At 39.7% G+C, this 19,171-nt stretch overlaps 1 protein-coding gene across 4 annotated transcripts in view; it reads left to right on the top strand.

Annotated features, from left to right (window-relative positions):
• LOC113991446 (sodium channel protein type 5 subunit alpha-like) overlaps positions 1 to 19,171 on the top strand; it is a 215,727-nt gene that overhangs the window by 59,055 nt on the left and 137,501 nt on the right. For all 4 annotated transcript variants that reach the window (XM_027727795.2, XM_027727793.2, XM_027727796.2 and 1 more), the window contains exon 7: positions 6,269 to 6,499. In XM_027727795.2, the coding sequence (XP_027583596.1) occupies positions 6,269 to 6,499 (231 nt within the window). The remainder of the gene's footprint in view (positions 1 to 6,268; positions 6,500 to 19,171) is intronic.

Consider the following 19,171-nt stretch of genomic DNA (forward strand, 5'->3'; position numbering starts at 1 on the left):
AAACCCCTTCAGTGATATTAAACACTGAGTTGTTCCATTTGTTGGTTAATAGAAGAAAAAAGAAAAAGAGTATTATTTATTAAAGTAATACATAATAACTCAGTCTCTTTTTTCATTCCAACTGAATATTTGATTAGTTTTTTGATAACTGAATTTTTATGTACAAGTCACTAAATTATTTGGTGACATAACTGCATGAAGATATGCTAATAGAATATCTGGCCTTTGATTTTATCATCAAGATTACCTGTGCACTGAGTATGTTTAAATTACAAATGTAGAGAGCTACAAATTGCCATGGAACACCGATCTGCCAGTGAAACACACGTGAGGTGTTGGGGTTTTTTTAATGTTAGCAGATAATTTCAGTCAGTTCATTTTTCAGTTAGACACATATATTTTAAAAGAAATATTGAACATGATGCCATGGTTTATTTGGAGATCAGTCTGAATTTTTAATGATAACATAGTCTTATGCTGAGGTGAAATATTTTTCCACAATAGGCTTAAAAATGAGAAAATTATGAACATCAATATCTTTCATGAGATTTTTGGGGTTAACAGCAATAGAAAGGAGAAGGTGGTTGTTATTTTTGCCACTTCCCAAGTGAAAAACACTGAGTTGTATTCTCCTTTGCAAATATCTAAGCTTTTCCTCAATAAAATTGATCACGCTTTTCCATCAGGTACTTATATTTGCACAAACATACTTGGACTCAACATGCTGAGTGAAAGTGCTTACCGAAAGTAACGGGCCAAGTCCTCCGTGGTGTGAGGCTTCTGTCCAGCAAAGCACTTAGAGGCTGGTTTTCAAAGGCTTTCTGCTTCACTTGGAATCAATGAGTTTCTCTATTGACTCCAGAGGGAGTCAGTAAAGCTAACAATTAGTGCTTTTAAAAATCTCACCTACCTTTAATGCCTTGCTCTAAGTGCTCAAGCAGGCACGGGGATGTTTAGGGGACACGGACTCACAGGACTCAAAAATATCTGCTAAACTCAGAGTCCATTCCCCTGGCCTAAGGCGGTGCTTAGTATAGCTCTAACATGGCATGATATTTATTTCCCGACTACTTCTAGCAATCCTTCAAAGGTGGAGGTCTCAGGATCTTCCTGAGAAGTCTGTTCCAGAAACTCATTGCATTTGCCATTAGAAGATTTGTCCCAGGAGGATGGTTCAGATCCAGATCCAGTAACGCAAATATGTGCATGTACCATCAAGCTGTGTGATTCCCTCTCACTGGGGAGCTGTGGTTTGATTGCCATAATGCCAATATCTCCTGCTTCTCATGGCCGTGAACTTGATTCCAGACTCCCATCCAGCCTTCCTCTCTCAGTGTATTATCAGCTCTCTTTTTTTTTTACCCTAGAGCTGTGTAAGACATCAGGTCAGTGCCTTACCTTCAGTGGCAGCCCTCAACATGCCAGAAGACCTTCATGGAAGCCCTTGATTTTCCTTTTTCTGCACTAAACACACCCGTTTCTTCCTGTTTTCCAGTTTCCCATGGCATCAAGAGGAAAAAAAAGCTTTGTACAGGTTCAGGTGCATAGAAATACACATCATTTTCTCTGTGGGAGCATAAAACCTTTAACTCTCAGTTATTTTATTTATTAATTAGCATCTTGCACATTGCCATGGCAACTGGATTAATTTGATTTTCAATCTAGATAGGAACCATGGTCAGCAGCAGAACAACCCACTGAACTCACTCATTTATCTCCCATTACCATCCTATTACCAGCATATCTGAGTCCCAGTGTGCTCCATAGGAACTCTTCCCATGACAACAGAGGGTCTTGAATCATATTTATCTTCATGGAGATCATCAGTGTTTTTGATAACTACTGATTGAGATAATATAAACCCCGAGGTACACCCTTCTATGCTTCTCCATCAAAAGACCACAAAATGCAGGCCATCACCATCATTACCATCATTATCATCATCACCATCACCAGGATTTCATAAACTGCCTGTATCTAGAGAAGCTTCACTGCTCTTTCTGGAACAGGCGTGTACATCACAGACATCTCACATAAAATGACAGGATACCAGCGAAAGGTGACCTCATAGAAAATTGGGCCAAGGCACTTTGGGGCCTGATCCAGCTCCCATTTAAGTTAGTGTGAGACTAAAGTCTATAAATAGTGCTGTGAATGTTATCCAGTACTTTAATGATAGCCAGAACAGAGCTCGGAGAACAAGAATTAAGACTGTGTGGAGGTTGACCCTCGTTCACTGCTTCAGTCTCACAGAAGTCCTGCTGCAGAGAGATAAATGACATCCTTTGGGTGGGTAAATCACTTAACTCAGGAAGTAACTATCCCAGAAGTGAGAAATACATGACATATTTGTGTTTTCCTTGGAGACTGGCCTGTCAGTCACATTTCCATGCAGAGACAGTCTACGGGAATGCTGACAACCATTTGAGTTTGCCAACATGCTATTAAATTCTTTGCTGCCCCATGTCTCAGTGGCTAATTACAAAATACGCTCATCAAGGGTGAGCTCTTCTCTCCCTACGTGCACATGACTCACACAGACATTTACAAGACACGTGAGTATCCTCAGGGGAAGGAGTGGGATAGGTGAGGACAATCATGCTGCAAGTCACACTCTCCTTTTTTTGGTTTTTTTTTGCTTTTTCTCCCTGCTTGTTTCCAGACTGTGCATGAAAGTGTCTGATGTTCTGTAGGTGATTGCCAACATCTGGTATGGATGTCATACTGAATTATGCTAATACTTTCTCACATCTCGTAGAAGGAATGGATGGTGTTTTGGAATCTTGCCATTTCTCATTGTTTGGTGTTGCTTGCATTTTCTATCGTTTCTGATTTGCATTTGAAAACCAATTATTTGATTAACCTCTGAATGTGATAATTTCTACCTGCCTTCACAGGAATGTTTGGGCCAAATTCTTCTTGCTTTCTGCAGATACCAGGCTGCCTATATAGCCCTCATTCCACTGATTTTGGGTCTCATGGTGTTTTTCATGTCATGCAAGCAGGATTTGGCCCAGAGGTGTGGAAAGAAGTCAGTGATTCAGAAAAAGCCTGTTATCAATTCACTCCACAGGGAGTAATCTATTGACCCATTGTCATTAACGGGTGTAGATGTCACTCAGCTTTGGATCAGATCCTCAGGTTTTTTCCTGCATGCTGCCTGGTTGGATGTTTGACTTGCAAGAATTAAATAAATGCCTCTAATGCCCCATAAATAGTATCTTCTATTAAGCTATATTTCAGTGCTCTCATTGGCACTATTTCAAAGAAGGATTATTTATCCAGAAGATTTAACTGTGCTCTAAATTTGAATACATCTAGCTTGCTTTTACAAAACATGGGATTGATTCAGAGAGATGCAGAGCACCTGGGAGAGGTTCTGGGTGTCCTTATTTCCCCTCAGCCCTTCCATTTCGGAAGCACAGAAAATTTAAATGAATAGTGACTTAAATATTTTATTTAGCTGTGGCACTTAGTTGTGTCAACCACCTTGATGGATGTGACTTAATTTTCTGGGCAGTTTTGTTTTTAAAGGAGGGGAAAAAACAGTTAAACTGTAAGTATAACACTCTCCAAATGGTTTTCCTGGAAAGTTTTAATAAAGGTCCAGGAGGCAGAGTACAAGTTATTTTTAAATGGTCTTTAATTACAGAAATTGTATTACTGAAGCACCATCTTCTTAAACTGTTCGGAAGCCTGTAAGCTATGAAAACAAACAAGAAACAAAAAAAGGCAGTAAAGCAGAAAACCCTCTCATAAAGAAATTACTTGATACCTGCAAGGAATGAACTCGTAAAACTAATAATATAGTATTACTATTCTATTTAAAACTCCAGTAATTAAACTGGGAAAAACATGTTTCATGAAATGACCTTGAAATTACCAATACTGGGGCCTGATTTTGAAAAAAATGATTTTGAAAAAAGATGGTCTTTATTGGTGATTAGAATTCTGTAGGTTTTGTTTCCTAATATTATCCCAGTTCACATTAGGACTCCCGTCGTCCTTGCCTGTGTGAGTAAGATTAATTAGAGCACTTAGATGATACAAATACAAACTCCAAGCTTAACAAGCAATTAAATGTGCTGCAGGGATTTCACAGAGGGTACTTCAGTAAAAGAATTTGTGGATTGGTATTTTTTTCATTTCTTAAGACTCAGTCTGCATTTGAACTTCCCAAGTTTCACCAGTTTCAGTGAAGAAACATCTGTTCATTCAAAGGACGACCAACGATAAGAAGCATTGAAAACATTTCAGAATATTAGATTTGAAAATATTCTAGTGCATTTACAAATCTTATTTCTTTTTCTCACCTAAATTCTTGCTTGACACCTGTCTGTCTTAAAGGTCTTGTAATGCTGGGTAGGGGTGACACTCCAGAAGTCCTTTCAAAATTGGGCTATGAGTAAAGCTACTTCCACCTTAGATATAAGGTTTACTCCAGACTAGATTATCAGAAGAGCTTTCCTTTTTAGTTAGGCATCAAAACAGGTAGTCAAATCTTCAGATGGACTCAAAAGTTCAGAGTCAGCCTTTTTGTGTTGCTACCTGAATAGAACCGATCTCATTTGTAAAATCTCTTTCTGGTGAGGAAGACAGGTAGCATGAAAATCCAGCTTTTGCCTAATGTTTGCCCTGCAATAATTTATATTCTATTTTTGAGCAGAGTAGGGAGCTGTCTACCCTTGCCTCTTTATCGTGCCACAAACTAGCTTTAAGGAGGCAAGCAAAGAATTTAATGGAGAAAGTTACCCACACCTGATGGGCCAGTCCCTTTTGGTTAAATGGCCACTTTATAGATGTTGATATCATTCACAGTTTAACCTAATGACAATATCCTATGCAGGAGTGGGATATTTTAGGACTGCTGCACCTGTTGTCCATTCCAGTAGCTCATCCTCATTTGAGAAACCGTGAGTTCCCCTTACTTTAACCACAGAATTTTAAGCAAGACCAAAAACCCATTTTGCCTTCCTATGAGTCCTGAAATACATTTTTATATTATTTTCAATTACACAGCACTAGCTCAGCCTTTGAGGCTGCCAAACTCTTGGGGTGGAATTCCAAGGAACTGAGATTTAATGTGTATGATCATATTCAGTGAGCAAATCAATGTGCTTCTGAATATTGCCCAGGAGAATTCCTCCTGTTTCCTCTTTGCATTTTCTTTTTTCCATTTAACTAAGTTTCTCTTACTGCTGCCGTGCTGGTGACACCAATTATCAGAAGCGCTTATTACTACTTACCAGTATTAATTACATATAAATAGGAAAGAAACAACAAAATTGCTACCATTGTGCAGATGATATTAATGTTGAACTATAGCCCACCAGTTTAGAATAAGGGTCTTTTTTTCAAAGGAATATTTTTTGGTCATAATCATGTAATATTCAATCAGCTCAAATAGTGCTGATTTTCAGGAGCATTTCAAAACAAGGGATATCATTTGAGAAAACAGTATAATTATTCATATCTGAATATTTATAGAATAATAAACTGAATCTAGTGTTACAGGGTGAAATAATACTGGAGAAGCTAATTTGTGTGACCCAAGCCTTTGATGTTATGTAATAAGATGATTTATCTACATTGGCAGCATATTATAAAACGATTAACTTTTGCCCAGGTATTGTTGAAGCCTCAGGTAGTTTTACTCAAATAATTTCCACTGGATTTATTTGATTGCCCATATTATTTGGCTTTTTTTAATCCCAAATTCTTGTTGTCTTAAGCAAATGAATTGAAGGCAGAGGAATTATTCATATATATATAATACAACGTGTTGGATTTGGCACTAAAATATGCAAAATAATCAGGGAATAAACAGCATTTCCATACCTCTTCATCTGTTTATGTGAGGGATAAAGTTATCTGAATCACCTGAGTGATTTAAAAATAATTCTCCTTCTCAAAATTCAATGGGATTTAGGCTTTACAGCCTTTACTGTAGATCCATGAAAATACAAAACGCATTCCACGTTTTCTTTATCCATGAATATTTTTGTACCTCACTGTCCCTCCGTCCAGTTCTTTCCCTCCATTTTTACACTGGTGTTTGTGCAATGCCAGGACTTTTGTCCAGACAAAAGCAGGCCAAACTAAACGTTCATGGTGATCAGTTGTCTCTCGTTTCTGCCACACAGTTGCAAACATGTGGTAGAAACACTTCCAACTTCCCCTTCCATGGAGATTTTCATCGTGAAAAGTAGCTGTCTGCAGACACGTTTCAGTCTCTCAGTCTGTAAACTCTCGGCTTTTATCTCCCTAGGGCTGAAGACCATTGTAGGGGCACTTATCCAGTCTGTTAAGAAACTTGCTGATGTGATGATCCTGACCGTTTTCTGCTTGAGTGTCTTTGCCCTCATAGGCCTCCAGCTCTTCATGGGCAACTTGAGACACAAGTGTGTCAGGGATTACACCATGTTTAACTTCACCAATGGCTCGTTGTATTTGGATGGTAGGATGTGGAACACCTCGGAGGAATTTCTTAGTGATCCAGGTAAGCTCTTCTTTGTCCTGTTAATCTGACTTTTGGTTGTTTGGGCTTTTTTTTTGGGGGGGGGGGATTCTTTTTTTATTTGGTTTTGGTTGGGGTTTGTTTTAAGTATATTGACCAAGATCTGTAAGTGAATCAGCAAATGCAGCATTATGTGACCACTGGCTCTTCATGGTGTCAATGTGGTTTTGAAAGACCTAGGAAACTTTTTCTGTCTCTATGGTGCCTTCACAGTTCATGATGAAAGTGTTTCTGGTGCCTTCCTGTGATACAGAATGAGGTCCTTGTTGCATTGTTGAGGATTGTCACAGTTTTAGGTTGTCTTGTTATATATTTCTTAAAACTCCATTTCCTGGAACTGAGCAGTCACTTGAAAATTTCAGCTCTGTGTGTGTGGGTCTGGTTTGCACGCTGTTTCTTGAAGACAATTCATAGTTCTTGCATTTCGTAGAAAAATTTCAAAATTTGAATTAAGGGTCTTAAAAAATCAAAACGTAAAGCAGAGAAATTCAGTCTTTATTAATCTGAAAAATACCAAGAGAATTTTTTTAAGAAAATCTTACGTTGTTAGAGCCCTAAATAATTATCTAGGTTAGGCCATTCTGCAGCATCTCGTGCTCTGATGTTTATTATCAAAAGGTTTGTTTCTAGTCCAAAGAAATTTTTTAACACTTTACAGTCTGCTGAACTTTTTCATTACAATGAAATAGGTTCACTGAGCTTATTTATTAACATTAAAAAACCCCAAAAATATTTGATGTAAGTGAACTTCAGAATGTAAACTAGTAGCTCAAGTGTTGCTGCTCCAAAACCCCCTGAGTCACTGGAGGACCTCCATCATTTGCAATGGACATGGCCTCACATCTAAAAAAATTTAATTATGCTCTTGGGGGCAGGAAGCAGCCAGATTGATGTGCATTAGTGGGAACTTAGGACCAGTGACCTTTGGTATTTTATTTATTTTGAGGAGAAAAACAAACCACTTAGTCAACTCCTTTACTGGAATTTATGTTGGAAGGCAGTGACATTGTACCATGGGGTACCTCTGCTCTGACTGTGTGGACCAGATAGTCCTGTATCTCCAACCATCTGCACTATTAAAACCCCACACCTGACTCCTGGAAACTGCCTGGCGTAGCCCAGGGTTCTTTTGAACCAGGGATTAGGCCAGGGACAGTTCCACCATTCCCCTCTGGTGACTTCTGGCCTTTCTGCTGGATTCCTCTGCCTGCAGTCTGAGCAGCCCTGGAAGCAGTGGTGTTAGGAAAGTTTCATTCAAGGAACAAAAAGCTCAACAGTGGTGTCTTTAAGACATGGTGTGGTTGACATTAGCAGCATTAAGAAAGGGCAAGTCACAAAGCTCTGGCTGAATGAGGGTTGTCTTTGGAACTGACCCTGACCATCAGGTTATGTGTCCTCTCCATGTCTCTCTATAAGAGCCCTTTATCAGCTGAAAGGGGAAAGAGCTCTTGGACCTATTCTGAATGGTGAGGAGCCTGCTGACATGTTATCCTGTCCACATTCCCTGTGCTTCCAGCTTGGAGATGAGTGAGGAACTAGTAAAGATATTTGTGCACCTGTGATGGATTAAGGCACTTCACGGCTCCTCTGCCCACAGATAACTGACAGCTGTGTGAGGTGCTGCTCTCCTTCTCTCACAGAGGCATTGGGAGATAAAATAGTGATGGCTGGAAGCATAAAGCCCTGCAATAAAGGTGAAAGGATAAAATGGAGCTGTGAAGATAGTCTGGCTCTCTGGAAATGGAAGTAGGGTAAATGTACCACTGGATAGGCTCTATTAAAATGCAGTTAATGTCAGGGCCAGCTGCAGCACTGCTTTAAATGGATGGAATTGTACAGCTGCTCCAGCATACCATGAGCAAGTTTATTTGTGTGGTCCTGATATGGGGAGGAGGGCAAACATTCCCAGAAATCCATATAGGAAATCCAGCAATGGTTAATATGGCCATGAAAATATACTCGTTATCACTAAAGGAGATTTAACTATTACAAAGATAATCAACTTGGTGAGATAATGGATTAAACTGAATTGAATTCTGACCATGTGGTATTAATAGGAAGTAATATTAATATCAATGAATATTTTCATAGCATTTGAAAATAAAGACATGGTGCATTATGGCAAAGAGTCATCTCTTACTTTGTATGGACAAAAATGATTTAAACAGTTCAAGTGTTGCGGCACTGCAGTAGGCCACTGAAGACATAGAAGAAAAGTAGATTTATAGGAAAAATATAGTGATCTCTGAAAAAGAATAATGAACCCTTCCTCAAAAAGCTGAAGGAGGCTTAGCTATTAGGCTAGGGAGAACATGTTAAGTAGGATTTTCATTTAATGTTGACCGTTGCACTAAAGCATTTCAGAAATGGAAGGACTGGCTCATTTTGTGACTAGATGGGATAGTGCTTTGTATTTCATTTTGCATAAGTATTATGGTGAAATGAAGTGACTGTTTAAAAGACCAGTACTGACCAAAATTTAATAACAGTCCGAATTTCAAGTACTGCAGGGAATTAAGCAATACATACAGTTAGATTAAAGTGTAGGCAGACCAAATTAGATAAAAAGTGGAATATATTAAGAAACAGAATAGTGTCAGTGTTTATTCTGAAGAAGAACTAGAGAAGAAAATTGGCCAACATGTTGAGATAGCAGAGTTCACTTGAAGGGAGCACAGACAATTACAAAAGCTTTTTGGAGATTTCAGAACCAGTGTGGCTGAGTCACTTAGTTTGGAGCACCCTAGAAAACAGAAACCTGAAGTACAGAGGTTCGTAATAATACCTTTTAAAAAGGGGAAGGCAAAGAAATAAAGAAAAATAAAGAAAACCACCAAAAAGTAAAATTGGAAAAATTGTTTATTTTGTTTATCAGGACACCAAAACAGAGAATTAAAACACGATGATATGCCAGTTCTGCTCTTCTTGGAGAGTAAAAATTTTCTTTGGATTATTTGAAAGAGTTTTTAATGTTTTAAAGGGCAACAGGGAGCCTCTGAAATGGAACTGGCCTCCTCCTGTGCCTTTGAACCTTTTTTTGCATGCATGAAAAACCAAAAATGAGTGAAACCCCTTAAAAGGGTAATGCAGTGAAGAATTGCTTAGTGCTGTAAAGGAAATAACTGATACACTTAGTCGTGAGGTGCAAAGAAAGATAAGAACTCAGTTCTGAGTCTTTCAAAGCCCTTTTTAATTTGAGATAACTATGTGCCATGGACACTTGGTAGAGGAGACGTTTTGGTTGTGTAGAAGGCCTGGCATAGCTATAGATCTGCTTTTTCATTCAAAACTGACTTTGTGTCTGGACAAAATTCTGTACTCCTTCCTTAGTTGCTTTCAGCCTCCAGGCAGCAAATTTTTTCTCATCTGTCTTCTTGATCCTCTTGTTTCGGTTTTATAGGTCGGGAAAAAAGATCAGCTCATAAACTTTGTTTGCATCATCACTAGCTTAACCACAATTATGAGGTAACTCTTGATTTTTGGCTGATCCTTGAGGAGATAACCACCCACATTTCAGGAACTCCTTCCCTTAATTACATCTTTAAGACCCACAGGTAGTTTCCTGCTCTACCAGTGTTGTTGCCACAACCATCCTGGTTGATGGTGCAGGTGCTGCCTGGTCCCTCTGCTACCCCTATTCCTGCCTCTACCACCAGCAAAGGCAGTGTACCAGCCCTGGGAGTGGTGGTGCAGGAATTGCAGTGGCAGAAGAAAAATCTTTTTTCCCTAAATCTTGTCAGTCCTGCATCAAAAGACTGCTAGTGTTGTTGAAAATTGTCAGGTTTTCTCCTCTTGTTGTGCATCTGCCATAAGATAATCATACTCTAAATCCCATAAGGAATTTCTACCTATCCACCCAACAATTTGCTGGTTCTTGCCATTTCCATAGCTTCTGCAGCTGGAGGAAGTGCCAGGTAACTTAGGAAGCAAGGGACAGTGCCTTTAAGCATGGGGATTCAGTGGGAAAATTCACACTGAGAGATCTCTTCTGTTCACCTTCACTAATCACCAAGTGGTAGCAAATATTCCTGATCAGACTGTCATTAAGGGAAGTTTCTTGGCATTTTCTTAAAAAGCTTAATTCTATAAAAGAGACTTCAACCAAGTTACTGCATGGGCCTCTGGTTTCTCAGCTTAATTACCAGGCACAGCAGTCATGGTAAGATGAGACACCTTTTTAGTCTTTCCTCAACTCACAGTGGAGATGCAGATCTAAAATATGCCTTTTAATGGGCACCTTCCTCTCATGAAAAACAGGAGAATTTTTATATTCTTTCCACCAATTTAAAAGCCTCTAGGTCTTCAAAATTTACACAACCTCCAAGAAGGCTTATCAGAAAAATTATTCCATTCTGGCTTTCCCTCCAGTGAGTAATGCTTACCACTGCAAACCTGCAGAGGGGAAAAAAAGAAAGATTAAGGCAGAAGTAGCTCATCAGCCTCCTCCATAGGACTACTCTTTGTCTGTATGAGTGTATTGTGGGATGAGAAACAGCTGAGCACCAGATAGAATCAGGCTAAAAAAATCTTATGTCAAGTGCCAATGGTAAAGTTAGAATGGAGGCAGAGCTTGTTTGTCTGGGAAAACACTGCCTACTGATAAGTAATTATTTTTCTACCTGAAATTCTAGATTTGGTAAGAGATTGCAATCAATAAGTCCAAGGAGGAATATTTTTAGACATTAATAATAACAAACCTGGGAATCTGAAGTTTTAGATGCAGCAGTGATTGTATATAGAAATTGAATAAAATAAAAAGGTTGAAAATAATCATAGTTTACATCCACACCATTATTATGTGATCAATATATCAATGTCAAAGCTATGGGGCTGTTGATTATCTTTCGGAGAGCTCATAGTTTAGAAATACCAGCTGACTGAAAAACTGCAAGCTTAATTTCAATACTTGTAAAGATTTCTAGGAAAGCTTCTCCAAATAACAATCGTGTAACCCTGTCTTAAGTTGTGGTGTTTAAATTAAAGATGTATTTGATGAAGCGAAGCTTTATGAATGTGTGAGTTAGAATGGATTGAAAGCTGTGTGATGTCAGACATGTCACTGGCTTAGAGATGTACCAATGGACTGAGTGTAGTTGATTCGTCTAGCTGATGATTTTAGAATCTTTAATGTCATTTATGTATTCCATTATGAAAATGGATTATTGACTAGTCAATAAGTAGAAATCTGAGTACTTTTGCTGAACAGGGCTTAATGTAAGGGCTGAATGCATAAGAAAAAATACTTTAGAAAAGAACCTTAAAAATATAATTAAATTATAAAATCACTTATGGAATGATAGTCTCAAACTCCAGTATTTTCTTTTTCTTTAGACTAAATACCCTACTTAAGGCACTCTGAGTCTTGTTTTCAGAGTGTTTTACATATGTTTTCTCTCAAAATCAGACTCTTTTAAGGTAAAGAAGAACAACTTTGTAATTTCCTTTAGATAGTCCTATCCAAGCAATTGACATTAAAAATAATTAACTAGTAAAATAAATGTTTAAGCTTTGTTAACCTTTTACTGAGAGGAATCAGATACTAATTTTATAGATTAAAAGAGGCATTCCAGTGTTGTTATTTTTTTTCTTCCGGACTAGTTTCTGGTTTTCATTTCGTGGCAGTGATTTTTTCTTTTTTTCTGGAGTCAAACTGTGTAGTTAACAAAGGTCTGGGGGGAAAAAAAGCAAAACAAAACAACTTTAATTAAAAAGAAAAAGTGCAGATCAAGATAAATGTAATATCTTTTTTGTCTTCTCCAGTTAGACCTGAAAGCCTTATAGTTTCTTCAAGCTCTATATTTAGAAAGATGTATATAATATGTGAAGTTTTGGTGATACCCGTCCAAATCCTGGGCACTTGAGAAGGGATCAAAGGCCTGTGGGAAGCAACTCATCTTGTGCGTGGTGTGAATGCAACCAGAGCCAGTCTGGCTGCTGGGAGCTGAAAAATCAGGAGCAGTTCCAGAACAATGTGAAGTAATCTTAGAGCCTTTCCACATCCTTCTCTCTGATGTCCTGGGTGAAATGCACTGTTGAAGCGAACAAGCATGGATGTTGAGGCATATATCTGTGAATATACAGAAGTGTAGTTCTGCATATACATGAGGGTGTGTGTACATATGTATCTTCTTTAAGCAACGTGCCTGATTGTTATCTCTGCCTGATGAATTGCTTCATTTTTGCTTTCTGAACCACTGAAATGGAACAGATACTCTGAATCTGTATGAGAACTGTATAGAAAACAATGTCGTTCAAGTCAGATAATAAACACGGCAAGTTTGGGGAGAGCTGAAGTGTTTGAGGTGTTGTCTGAGGTGGTAATGGAAGACAGAGAGTGTTTGATGAGTAATTATGGAGGTGGGAGGAAGGAGAGAAGCAATAAATCAAGTTGGGACTGGAATAGGTGTTTTATTATGTATGACTGTACATGAACCAGTGATTAAAACAAAGAACCTCTCTGGGTTTTCAGACTGTGCTTGCCAGCATGGAATCTATTAACGTTACTCCTCTGTTAACTGTAAATATTGTGGCTTTGTTCGGGTGCTGTGGATCTTTTGATAAATAGCTTCATAAATGCTCAAAACTTAATGCTCTGATGTGTTATTAACACGGGTATTGTACCTGTGCACTTTAATGTTTTAAGCTAAATAGAATGAGAAAGCCCCGACAGATATGCAAGGATCAGAAAAGCATGGGAATTGGTAATGTTGAATCCAATACAGTCTCTTTCTGACCATTCAGTAAGATATTTTTTGGCCTTGTGGTGAAAGATTTAGTTCTTATATTGGAACAGTTTGTACAACAGGAGTATTTATGCCTTGGGTACACTTCTTTTGCTCTCAGCACTGCTCACAGAAAGGAGAGATCTACTAGAGGAAAGATCTGTCACAGAAGATTCAGACAGAACCTGTACCTTCAAATTCTTCATAAACTATCAAATTAATATACCCCTTGACTTGCACAGTGATGTGCATTTGAAAGGGCTTTGTCTGTGCCCATTGGAACCAGTCCATGGACTGCTCCTTGCTCCAGGTTCAGCAATAATGTGCCTTGCAAAGGCAAGAGGGAGCTTCAGCTCTGAACTCTGAACACTCAGTCCAGGTGCACTGTGAGACCACCAGCAGGGAACAGCTTGCATCTCTGCTTTCTCTTATTGCACTGGTTTTAAGGAATAAGTAAAGAAATATTTTCCCCTGATACTTTTCATCGGTGCTGAATTCCCCTAAGTGAGGTGGAGATGAAATGTGGGAATTCCCAGGCTCAATCTTGCCTTGGTGTACCTACAGCATCATCTCTCTGTGGCAGTGAACAGCCTCATATGCTCCAGAAAAAATTAGTAGAGCTCCAAGTATAGATATTTTTCTATTTTTTTGTTAACATTAACTATTATAACTCAAGATAACCTTATCTACATAAGCAACAAATCTCCCCCTTTTAATGTTTTGGCCACAGAGGCAGCCTGTGGCAGCAATTTCAGCAGTTCAAATGGGAAGCGTAGTGAAAAATATTTCCTTTATCTTTAGTTTTGAAAATTCCTCTCTTTTTTTTCCCCTTTCCATTTTCTCAAGGCAAAAAACATTGTTATCACGTTCTGTCACTGGAAGCACACAAAGCTCCCTGTTCTCCTTTTCCAGAATACATACTATTTTTTACTGGATAGTCACCTGTCTTCTAGGATGAAAGATGTCCATTTTTTCAATTTTTGCTCTTCTTAAATTTTCCCAGTCATTTTCATTACCTTCTCAGTACTTTTCAGTCCGGCAGTTACACTATTGAAAGCAATGTTGTGGTCTGTGTTCTGGATCATAGAGTCATTTAGGTTGGAAGAGACCTTTAAGACCATCAAGTCCAACCATTAAGCCAGCACTACCAAGGCCACCACTAAACCATGTCCCTAAGTGCCATATCTACACATCTCTTAAAACACTTCAGGCATGGTGACTTCATCACCTCCCTGGGCAGCCTGTTCCAATGCCTGACAACCCTTTCCATGAAGAAATATTTCCTAATATTCAATCTAAACCTCCTGTGGCACAACTTGAGGCCATTTTTTCTGGTACTGACATTTGTTACCTGGGAAAAGAGCCCAACCCTCACCTGGCTACAGCCTCATTGTAGTGAGTGATAAAGTCCACCTGAGCCTCGTTTTCTCCAAGCTGAGCTCCCCCATCTCCCTCAGCTGCTACTCATCAGACTTGTGCTCCAAACCCTTACCCAGCTCCATTGCCCTTCTGTGGACACACTCCAGCACCTCAGTATCTTTTTTGTAGTGGGAGGCCCAAAACTGAACACAGGATTTGAGGTGCCTCATCAGTGCCGTGCACAGGGAGACAGTCATTGCTCTGGTCCTGCTGGACACACTATTTTGGATACAGGCCAGGATGCCCTTGGCCTTCTTGGCCACTTGGGCACACCTGGTTCATGCTCAGCTGCTGTCAACTGGCACCCCCAGTCCCTCCTTTACCTCTGGGCACTTTTGAGGCACTCTTGCCCTCTAGCAGTGCGTGGGGTTGTGACCCAAGGGCAGGACCCAGCACTTGGCCTTGTTGAACCTCATACCATTGGCCTCAACCCATTGATCCATCCTGTCCAGATTCCTCTGCAGAGCCTTCCTGCCCTCCAGCAGATCCACAGTGCCACCCAACTTGGTGTCATCTGCAAACTGAAGGTGCACTCAATCCCTTTGTCCCTATCATTGCTTAATGAAGATAACTGCTTGAAACAAGCCACTGTTTATCAGTTGTTTCCTGTTTAATACTTCATCCTGGTCCTCCTGTATCTCAATATTACACTTTTCTTTGATCGCAGCTTCAAATTGCATAAAAGTGTTGACTAAGAATCCCTAAAAAGAAATCCATCTCTCGTACCTGAACTTATACACAGAATTTAAGACTTGACGAGGTTATGTATAGGTTAGATTTTCTCCTTCTCTGCTTTACTTCACTTTCTGACAACATAATATCCCACTTTGCTTATCTCCATTCCCACCCCCCTCCCAAGTGGAATAGGCCTCTCTAGTGTTCCTCATTCAGTCCTGCTCTCAGACTTTATTTACCTGGAAAATCTGTATAGTTGATGTCACCTTTCTGGTCACCGTCTTTCTCTTATGCTTAAAAATGTAACAAAGAGGTGAAGGCTCTGTTAGCCTGTAGAGACACTGACTTTTCATCTTAACATATGTTTTCTGTCTCTCAGTCAGTTTTTGATCCAATTTATTTTTTTTCTTTATCACAGTAAGTGCAGGAGTATTTTTTTCCTATTTTTCTCTCATCTGTCTGTAATCACAAATGCATTCGACCCTTGTAGCATTTTTTGATTTTAATTCTTTTGTGTGAAACATATTAAAAAATTCTGCAAAACACAAACCCTCTACAAAACTTCCAGAGAGCACACTTCAGCACTTTCCTGCCTATTAGCGTGAAGCATATGTCTAAACAAGTGGTACTAAATATGCTTTTAGCTACGTGCTGTGCACCCTACATTCCTAAGAGCATGGGTCTGCGTGACTGGTCAGACACAGAGGCAGGGAAGGAGGTTACCTGAAGATGTTTAAAAGCCAGCATGTGTGTTTATTGCTAGTCATTGTCTCCTGTCTCGTCTTCCTGGGGATGCTCATGGACTTGGCAAGGTCCCCAAACCAATTTGACAGCATCTAAATTCTCCACTCTCCTCTAGTGCACATCTCCAAATGCTCCTGATGTGCTTTTTGTTCCCTCAGACTGTGTGGGCAGCACAAACCAGGTACTGTGGATCTTTGAGGCTTTCAGAGCATCTTCCTTGTGCACGGGAGCCATCTAGCAGAGGGCTTGATTGATAGTTTTAGTGGCTTTTTCCCAAAGAGGGAAAAAGCTGTACTGCCAAAACTGGAGGTGTTTTCTGTGCTATGGTGACTGCTGAGCCTGGCTGGGAAATTACTTCTTTGGCTTGTCTCAAGCACGGGGAGAAGCACTAACAGGAGTTCACCAGAGACACTCAAGCTGAAGGAGACCACTTTCCTCCCAGCACCTGGTTGAGTGGTTTTCTACAACATCCTCTCAGCCCTCCGTATCTCCTGCAAGATTGTTCTTGCTCTGAATTCAAAGCTGTGCTTACCATAAAGTCATGTAGTAGCCAATGATCTATATAACGTTGTCCCCTTGATCTCTGCCCTTTCTCTTCTACCCACCCAACCCACTTATCTTCACTGTAATTCCTCCTGTTCCTTTTTGAACTGAAGTTTTGAAAATGTCCTTCCACATGGTTATGGGGTAAGGAGGCAGGAGAGAGCTGGGCCAGAAGTGAGTTCCCATGGGAAGAGGGAGGGAAGGATGGGAAGCAAGGAGAGGAGAGCACCCAAGAGCCTGTGAAACCCAGCAGAAGGGTCAGCAGCAGCAAATGCCAGCAGACAGCAAAGGAGAGCCAGATCCCCTGTCATGGCCTGAGCAAGAGGAGGGTAACTGATTATTATAATTATTTGCAAGGCCTTTCAGCAGGAATGAACTAAACTGGCACCGCCATTTATTCCCAGGCATTCTTCCCTAATAACACCCTTAAAACAGCCTGTTCCACCGCTTTTGTGAGGCATGTTTTTCATCTTCAAACTCAATTTCGTTTATTAGAGGCTTCACCGTGTGTGACACAGTGTGCACACAGCAAGTGCAGCAAGGATTCGTTTTAATTACTATGTATTACCAGGAGGTGCAGTGTGTTTGCGCCGGTGGGCGAAAGGGCGAGGAGGGGGTGTTATCTGTTTTGTTTCCGTGTCACGTATCACGACTGGGGCTCTCTGAATTGTGTTTTTAAATTTGGAGTCAGGGTGTTTGGTGGCTTGTCCATGCTCTGTGCCAGCCGTAGCACAGGGAGAAAGTCTCCAACCAGTGAGCACCCGTGCGGCTGCAATAAATAGTCTGAGATAACGGACACCTCTCTGAAGTTTTTGTTAGAAAGTCAGCCAGAGGACTCTTCCCCGGGCAGTGACTAATGATATTTGAATGTTGCTCTTTATGCAAGTGTGATAATATATAGGTGTTTTTTTTTTTAAATTGGAATTAATTTCTTGTAAGATGAGTCAAAACAACATTTCAGTTGGGCCTTCGAAGGAGGAACAGAAGCTGGAGGCAAGAAAGTGTGTTTTCTAAGCTGACTCAAACCTTTTTTATTTTTCTTAACTAGAAAATTTTCCTTTCCTTTGCACAGAAATGAGGAAAGTTTCTACCCTACAGTCTGTGAATCCCAATGGCTTTCTGCTCTGTTGTGTGATATAGGTGTGGAAACCATAAACTGGAGCATACTTTCAGTTGGAATATTTTTTTAAGGAATTTTACCTTTTTTTTTTTTTTGTTAATTTGACAAGTGGAGATATTGTGAATGTTTGCTCTCTTAGAATCACCTGATGTGGAAGGGATCAATGCAGAAACTTGAAAGATATTGAGAAAACAGATAAAGTGTAGAATGAAACAGCAAAAATGAGGAGGAAGTGACTTTGGAAGGAAGAGATTGCCAGAATAGTCCAAGAGAATTTGTGTATTTCCTCACGACTAGCATATAGTGACTTTACAGCTAGGACCAGTGGTGTGTGCTTTGAGAAATGTAGGAGGCAGAGCATGGGCTTGCAGGAGACCTTGTTATTCAGACCATTTTTAATTTTTTTAATGTGACTTACTCTATAAATTCCTGTAGAAAAGTTCCTAAAAGGCAATGTATACCCTGTAACTGTGACATCTGCATTTTAGTAAAGCTGCTGGGGGAAAAAAAAAAAAAAAAGCATTTCCTTTGGAAACAATGGCACGTTGCATAAAGTTTATGTATGCACACACATGTGTATAAATGTCATTGTTTTGGCTTGATTTTACTTTGAAGATAAAATAAATAAATCAAAAGCCCACTTAAAATAGAGGGATTTGCTTTTATTTTCCATATTTGTTTTCCTATTTTTTTTTCCCACTCACATGCAGTGAAAAAACTGACAAAACAAAACAAAAACTAATTACACTTTTCCAAGACAATGAAAAAGTCATTGTGTTTTCCGGTGGTGTCTATCAGTTTGAGCAGTCTGTGTTTCAGAGAGAAAATCCTCCTCTGTATGAAAAAGAAGCTTCTTGTTATTTGCCCATGTTAGAATTAACTGATGGAAAGCTGAGGCCATGGGTTAATATGATACCAAGGTGGTTTGTTCCTAAAAGCAAGAGTGATGACTGTTTTCTTCTTGCAGACCTCTGATTGCCCAGCAGGCTTGATTGAAATCCAAACCAACGTGCTCTGAGGGACAAAGTGATTGTTGTGCACATTTTTGTTAATACAGCAGTTTGCCTCCTTGGGTATAATACTGTAATACCCTCTTTATTTATCAGTAGGGAATCAGGAGCTCAGCTCTTCCTCAGCCTGAGGTTTGGCATGGTGGCTGTGACACTCCCTTGCACAATTGCAGACCCACTGGTGAAGTTACCCCCTCCCAGCAGCACCTGTGCACCAGTTCCTCAGTGTGCATTTAGTGGGGCTCTTTGGCACCTGCCTTATTGCTTGTTTTAGAAATGTAGATGTTTAAAGTCAACAGCAGGCAACAGAATTTTGTCTGTTCTTGAGAATCCAAATTTTTTGTTTGCACACAGTGTCTCCTTGTCCTCCTTAATCCTCTACTCAAACTCTATTCTCATCTTCTGATCTGGCTGAGCAGGA

This window comes from Pipra filicauda, unplaced genomic scaffold, assembly GCF_003945595.2.
Source record: "Pipra filicauda isolate LSUMZ 115617 unplaced genomic scaffold, ASM394559v2 scaffold1_size10287979_pilon, whole genome shotgun sequence".
NCBI lineage: Eukaryota > Metazoa > Chordata > Aves > Passeriformes > Pipridae > Pipra > Pipra filicauda.